We start from the raw sequence: 7,698 nt of genomic DNA on the forward strand, positions 1-7,698 counted from the left end.
ACTTAAATGGTTGCTGATTAAGAACTCAATTGAACAGGAGCCCGATCGAGTCCCCGAGGTTAAGTTAAGACATCAGCTTTTCGTTGTATTATATTTTGGTTTAATGTATTGCTGCTGTGTTTAAGAAAAAAAAAACTATTATTACTCCAAAGATTGTTTGTAAAAAATTGAAAATGAATGATCAATAAAATTAAAAAAAGTCATTAAAAACAAATCTATTTAATAAAGCTAATGTTAGGGTCCCCATTGATTAGGGTCGTATATCTCACTTCACATAGGCCCCTACAACTTTTTTGTCGTAACAATTTATGTGTATTTAGTTCTTCTTTCTTCTCCCGTTTCTTATCTTCACCTCATACTTTTTTTTTCGAATCCACATTTTTTTTCATTCGTTCTCTCTTCCTCTTCTAGTTTTCTTTAATTCCTTCCCTCTTTGTATGTCTCTCTTTCTCTCTCTCTGTGCATGTCTCATCTTTATATATATATTTAATTAAATTATTCTTATATACCCTTACCAAGTTTGGTAATTTGTTACGTTTGTGAAAGATTGTTTTGCCCCGATTTAAGTTTCTAAGGAATATGACATATTCAATCTTACATCTTAAAGTATTCGAGGTCCTAATTCAATCAGTCCACCTTTCATTTTTGAGTTACGAAACAAAACAATTATACAAGGAGTATGAATACTTCAGTTGTTGACTGTATGCATCTCTTTGCCCCTCCCCCTCTTTCTACACACATTCTCAATTTTTCTGTCACTCCATCTCTCTCAATCAATGTCTGTTTCTATTTCTTGCATGATCACTGTCATACATCTATCAGGAAATGAAAACCTGGGATATTAAATCCTGAATTATTACCTAATTAAAATTGATTCATATTCTTTCACAACTCATCTCGAATTTCTTTTACAACTCATCTCAAATTTCTTTCACAACTCATTTCAAATTTCTTACACAGCACATTTACGACATGTTGGCCTACTAAAGTTTGGCGCTGCCCCAAACATCCGACATTGACAAACCTAATCTTTGATAAATATATGTATTATCTGATGTACATGTACCTGGTATGTAAAACTGATACAGACATATAAATCTTATCATATTTATCAAAGATGATTAATATTAGAATATCAGATATTTTGAACAAGGTTTGGGCCATCCATCCACTCGAGTATTCAGCTACAATTAAACAAAAATGTATTGTCTTCAAACACTGGTGCACTTTGTATAATAATTTAATATATTCCATGTTATGTTAAAGGACAATTCAACCTTTATGATGAGTTCATTTTTGAGAAAGCAGAACAAATGAAATAACGAAAAGTGTAAACGAAATTGAGCAAATAATAAGAGAAAATAAGGAGAGCTGTCCACCACTTCATCTACATCACATTGGCATTTCTGAAATAGCCAATTTCAATTTTCCACATGAATAGTGACTACAGCTAAAAAAATATTCTTAGATGTATTATTGTTTGTCCGATTTCATTCAGATTTTCACTAATCTGCTTCTTAGATTTTTCTGCTTTCTTTTAGAACAACATGCCAAATGGTTGGAATTCCCTTTAAGTTCCAATCTAGGATGAGAAACAAAACTTGCATAGACATCAACAGCCTGCAATAAATAGAAGAAAGATATCTTCACTCTTATAGACAATGCTAGCACATTTTTTATGAAAGGCAGAGGTAAATTGAGGTAATAGGTTTCATAAAGCTCTCTTTTTAAATACAATATGTTAACAGAGGAAAATCCTTTATAATAACAATAAAACAATCTCTCACTACAACCAACTTCATAATAGTCACAACCAAGCTTAATGCATCAGTTCTGAATGTAAAACACACTTCTTCATGCTATTCCAAGATGAAAAAGATTCTATACAGGGTAAGCCTATAATTTGTAAAACAGTAAATTACAGATTGTTTAAATTCTCCTGTTTAGATTTTCAAAGGGGTATTGTACAAGAGAAACTACGAAAAGTAATAAATTATAAATCAGTCACGAACTTTACCATGATAGTGTTGTATACAAAACCAATCACTCTGGATAAAAGGTTACAGATCAGCTTCACTTAATTTTCCTGTACAGGAAGATTGTATCTTTCTCGGCCATTTGAGAAGACATTATGCTGGATGGTCATGCTTCAGTTGAAAGCAATTAGTATTATCTCATGGTATTTGGCCCGGCCCCCCCCCCACTCTGAGAACGGACGGACCCCATGCGTGTTACCAAAATGTCCTTTTCGTAACAAAAGAAAAAGGTCGACCCGTATTGACTTTACACACTGGACTTTTGCTGAAAAGAGGGGGTCGCTTGGAACACACATAATTATGCGTACCCTAAATAACACTGAGTGGGGGGCCGGGTATTTGGTCTCATAATTATATAAATTACTATACTAGATAAAATTTATGTATGTATAATTGACTAGATAATACTGAAGTCATCATTATTCCTTTAATTTATCTTATTATCATTTTAATATTTAAAATTCACGAATGTCCTAGATGTTTAATGTGAGTTCCATGTGCAGCAAGGTCTCCTTTTTCATTAAAGATGCGGGCTGTAGTGTATGCTACTGATCTTCCTTTCCTCATAACTTCTCCTTCTAAAGTGACTTTGTCCCCAACCTTCAGAGCTTTCATGTAACTGCAAATGGAAAAAAAGATGATAACAAAGGAGAATAATGCAACATCAGAACTTTGTAGTTTCCTTCAAAAGTAATCATTGCTATGTTATTACTCTTATTACGAACCCTGCCTCTGGACAAATCTCCTATCCTAAATTTGGTATGCATCTTTATCACATCACAAAATATACAGACTTTCATTACAATATGAAGAAAAACAAACACTAGCTATTAAAATTAAATTAGACTTCAATAATTTAATAAAAAGTGCTGAACATTTACAGTTGTCTCCACATGATAGAGTAACAGTCTAACAGACAAAGGGACAGTCCTGTAAATTGGATAGGATTACATGTATAACAAAATACCTCTTATCTATTTCACAGAAAATTCTGTACTTACTAAGAGCGCGTTTATCTAGGCTTGCCACTAGATACAAATGTATGTACATATCGTACCCCACTATCGAACCCCACTATCGAACCCCACTATCATACCCCACTATACGATCGTGATTTGCGGGATGTCGCGTTTATCTACTCTTCACGATTCAAAATAAAGGCCTTGTGTCTGCCCAGCTGTTTTGACCCGGGAAGCAGACAGTTTCTCGGAGGTCAAATTCACACATATGCTTGTACACAACACCTGTGTGGTCCTATTTGTATGTGACGTTCAAAACAGCTTTGCGTTTATCGACCTCTCAGAAACGTGATTCTGGCTGTATGTCACATACAAAACGCACCTTTTTGCGTCTTTTGATATGCCCATATCTAAAGACGTTTGAAAAAGGCTTTGGGTTTATCTACTTCTAAATTTGCCTGAAAGACGTTTGAGAAACCTGATTCTAGCCAAAAATTTCCTAGATAAACGCAACCTATGGCTCTCCAGTTATTTGGGTAAAAAATGCCTCGACCAGCATCATCCGATTATGTGGAGAGTACGGTTATTGTTTAAAAGCCGTCTGTACTAGTTTGGCTAGGAGGGATTAGACCACCCAGGGTGATCACTGACAGGTGGCTATCTCATCAACTCAGGTCTCAATTGACATAAGAAAAAGAGGATCATCATCATGGGGGCCAATGGTCACCGATTACTTGTTTTTTATATAGAGGGAGCAAGTAGCTCAAGTAGTACAGTGGGCCTTTAATGGACATGATTATGAACAAAGAAGGCAGCTTACTTTACACTGAGATTAAGGCTGACACCAGGGCGGGAATCTTCTTCATCTACTATGAGGGCTAGAGATGTCATGAAATCAACAGCTGTGGCTGTGAATCCTCCGTGTAGAGTCCCAAAGTGATTGCAGTGCTCAATTTTCACTACATATTCTGCCGTTACTTTGTTTGGAGTTGCAGCAACAAGTTTTAACTAGGAACAAAAAAGGAGATTAATCATTAATATTACACCAACAAAAAATAGAAAAAAACTTTCCAGCCCCCCCCCCCCCCCCCCCCCCCCCCCCCCCCCCCCCCCCCCCCCCGTTCTCGAAGCTCAACCTGATCGCCAAACAAAATAGATAACAACATCAAACTACTTCCATCATAATGCTCTAATTTCCTTAAACATTCATTGAGGTTAATAATGTTATGCTCAGCCTCTCATCCACACTCCCCCCTCCCCCCTCAAAAAAGAAGAAATAATAATGATATAGCAAATAAATGAAAAAAATAGAGCCTACCCGACACTAATAAAATATGAAATCAATACTATCGGAGGGGCCAACACTTAGCCTTAGTCACAATTCCAATTGATTTTATAAAAAGTAATTTAAGGAAAACTGCAATTATTCAAATGAATTAGGAATTAAAAAAATGAAAATATCATCAGGAAATAAGAGATTTACAATACTTCAGAATTTTTGAAGATTATACCATAGAAATACTTGTAAAATGAAATTGTGAGTACTTTATTTCATGACCAGTGAATCAGTTTTGTTTTAGAGATGGATACTCCCGGATATTTTCATTTGATAGTTTATTAAAATACATCCTTATATTATTCTTAGGAAAAATAAGACTCTTTGAAACTTTTGTCCAATGTTTCAGGCTTCAACAAAATATTAAAATGACAAAACTTCAACATTCCAAACGCATGTTTTAAAATATTGAGATAGAATTTATCTCACAATTAACATGGGACTGAACACTAGAGAATATACTTCTGACTCTGACTGTGGCTTGCCTGCCATGGCAAACTACCTATTATTACTAACCATACCTTCAAGGATTTTACAATGTGGAAATAAACATGTATAATCAGTTTAGTTAAGTGGAAACAGCCTTATACATATAAGGGGTGTGGAATCAGTCAGAAAAAATTGATAATGTAGCTAATAAATATTGGTGTGTACTGCAAGGTTCTGGAGTCATCAAAATGATACAGAATCTTGCCCAGTCTTGGTAAAAGTAACAAGCACTTTACACAGAAAGATGTATACTACACAAACATGTGGCACAAAATGAGGCCCACATTTTTAAGCTGTTACAATACATATTATATTTAGAATATGGAGGCATTTAAAGAGCCATGCTTTTCAGGGAACATTTTTTCTATGATGTTCTTTTTGCATATATTAAATAACAATGAAAATGCTCACAATTATTTTGTACCTATCCCCAGAAGTTGAAGAACTCAACCTTCTCTTTACCTTTACCTTTACCCGAGATTCTGGAAGAATGCTGTGTTCTCAGCAGTCAGGCGCGGGCTTCCAGTTCAATTTCATGAATTTACTGTTTTAAAATTGATAATAATCGTTACATTGAAGGTTTTCGAGCAAAGAATTCAATCTAACCCTCTTTATGTGACGATACAAATTAAATCAATTTTCAAAATTGATGCACCTTTGCTTTAAAAACCTTTAAATCACAAATTCATAAGGCCATGCATACATATGCACATCCCGCAAACACTAGTCACATAGAACTTTTGCTTACCGGTACATTTAGGGCATGTGCATTATGTTCATCCTATCTCGGCCTTATTTCCCTAAATTGGCGCCTACAAGGGCCCTTCTTATTGGATATTGCTGGCTGCCATTCGCTCAAGGTTTATAAGATATTGGGGCGAGGAGAAAGCTCGCGATTTTTTGATTGATCCGATACCAAAATCATATTTCAGTCAAATGTCAAACCCTCTATTTGTTACAATTTTTTCAGCATCCTTAAAAGGTAAAGTAGAACTAGGTCTACATGTAGATCTAGATCTATTTCACTTAAGTTTATGGTCTTAAGTAACTTTTTTAAAAGTCTGGACAATTTTCATTTCTGTCATATTTAAGGTACAAAATCATGGAAATTTATTCCGAAATATTTGTTGATTTGTGCGTCAGTTATGGCTTACATTCTAACGTTAGATCTAGATCTAGATCTAGATCTAGACCTAACTTTTTGTTAGTCTAGATCTAGGGTCTAGGGTCTAGATTCTATGTGAGAAGTGCATCACCTGTTTGAGACATGGCTTGACATGTCTTTGCATTATGTAATATTATGTATTGACTAGCTATTGGCATTGCCATTTAACTTATGCTGCACTTATTTAAGTTAAGTAGGCCCTCTCTCACTAAAATTCGAAACCACTCTAGCGGGTCGCGTTATTTTTTTATGCGGCACAGATTAGGGCTTTTTTTTAAAAGGGGTCTTGATTTACAGACTAATACTGGTCGTGTGCGTACGAGACAGTATAAGTAGTAGAGGTCTGTTTTTACATTTAATCCACTACCGTATGGAAAATCATTACATCAACAATTAAAATCAAATTGGAAATCTGAAGAGGAGGCAGAACGTCAATAAGGAGAACATCACAATAATTAGTCAATAAAACTGAACTAACTTAAACGAACAGGAATGTTCGTGATGGATATACAAACTTCTTCGCAGCGCTAATGCGCTAGCTAACATGACTAGTCTCACGTACGTGCAGACACTATTCAGAAGGGAAAGAACGTACTTCCCATAGGTTTAACACGCGCCATGCCCCCAATCTGTGCCGCATAAAAAAATAACGCTAGCGGGTCGGCCAATATAATGGCACGTGTTAATTATAATATCACTTCAAATTGACACACACAAATTGTAACGGGTAGGACTACACTTTCTCACCGAAGAAAAAATATTGTCAAATCCCTTCGATTTTGCACAAAACTTCAGGACGTCTGCCGCCCGCTTCATAGATCCGTTTAATGACATCTTTCGCTAGAATATATTATGTCCAATGAGAAAAAGAAATTCAAAGCGAATATGCGTTGAAAACCAATAATTTTAGCATTGACTGTTGCAAGGCCTAACCTTTGCTGCATGCTGGAATGATCAACTAAATTTCGAGTAGAAACTCATTGGCTTTCCATACACTTACTGTATGCACATTCCGCGTACCGTCAAATGCGACGGGGAAGGGATTTTTCCCCTGATCCATACCGGTATGTGCAATGTCACAACACTACAGCTTGGCCGGAAGAATTCCACGTAAACCCTTCGCATCTCTAGTGTCTCTGCAGGTAGGCCGTGTCATGTAGGTCTAGGTAGCGGATACTAATAGTTTACAAACATTTTTAAAATCCATCGTGCGTGTACACCTATCGACTTGAGTGTAGAAAATGTATTAAAACGCACTAGACGTCGACCACATGCAGTGACATGGCCATGGCATGCACAGACACAGTGGATGGGTCGCCATGTAGGGTGACACAGCTCAGCTCGCTCCGGAGCGGGGAGTTACTAGGGGGGTGGTTCCGAATTCCGGCTCTCGTGGCTCGCGGTGGCTGCTTGGCAAGGGTTTGGTTTAACAAAAAATGATTTCTTAATCTTATGTAAAGATTCAAGTCTGAAGATGTTACTTGGCCTGCAATTTTTGTAGTAATTCAATCAATTATTCATACGAATCAATAGTCATACTCGTGGTGGTCAGCTCAGGCACGTAGCCAAAGTTCGATGTTTGGGGGGCACATAGACCTACATGTAATCGATTGAGGTAAAAAAAAGGGATCTAAAAAAGTTCAACCGATCTTGGAAATTTTAGGGAGGCACATTCCCCCCCCCCCCCCCCTCCCCATGGCTACTTGCCTGCTC

General features: G+C 36.6%; 1 protein-coding gene across 2 annotated transcripts; it reads right to left on the reverse strand.

Moving 5' to 3' along the window:
- Window positions 1–2,487: 2,487 nt before the first annotated feature.
- On the reverse strand, window positions 2,488–7,156 carry LOC753447 (acyl-coenzyme A thioesterase 13). 2 transcript variants are annotated; one of them, XM_030983353.1, is made up of 3 exons: window positions 6,986–7,156; window positions 3,816–4,003; window positions 2,488–2,655 (listed from the first exon to the last, which is right to left on the reverse strand). In XM_030983353.1, exons 1-3 carry the CDS (start codon window positions 7,043–7,045, stop codon window positions 2,499–2,501), a joined length of 405 nt encoding a protein of 134 aa, XP_030839213.1. In that variant the 5' UTR covers window positions 7,046–7,156; the 3' UTR covers window positions 2,488–2,498. The 2 variants fall into 2 exon arrangements, with proteins under 2 accessions (XP_030839213.1, XP_030839212.1); XM_030983352.1 differs by lacking the exon at window positions 6,986–7,156 and adding an exon at window positions 6,733–6,958.
- Between the last annotated feature and the right edge of the window lie 542 nt (window positions 7,157–7,698).

This window comes from Strongylocentrotus purpuratus, unplaced genomic scaffold (genome assembly GCF_000002235.5).
Source record: "Strongylocentrotus purpuratus isolate Spur 01 unplaced genomic scaffold, Spur_5.0 spur5_scaffold_13, whole genome shotgun sequence".
Lineage (NCBI taxonomy): Eukaryota > Metazoa > Echinodermata > Echinoidea > Camarodonta > Strongylocentrotidae > Strongylocentrotus > Strongylocentrotus purpuratus.

Coding starts and splice junctions, on each gene's coding strand:
- LOC753447 (XM_030983352.1), bottom strand. CDS start 6,819: ATGTCATTAAACGGATCTATGAAGCGGGCGGCAGACGTCCTGAAGTTT. Junction 4,004..6,732: donor TTGACAATATTTTTTCTTCG/GTGAGAAAGTGT, acceptor TTTTGTTCCTAG/TTAAAACTTGTTGCTGCAAC. Junction 2,656..3,815: donor AGCCTTAATCTCAGTGTAAA/GTAAGCTGCCTT, acceptor TTCCATTTGCAG/TTACATGAAAGCTCTGAAGG.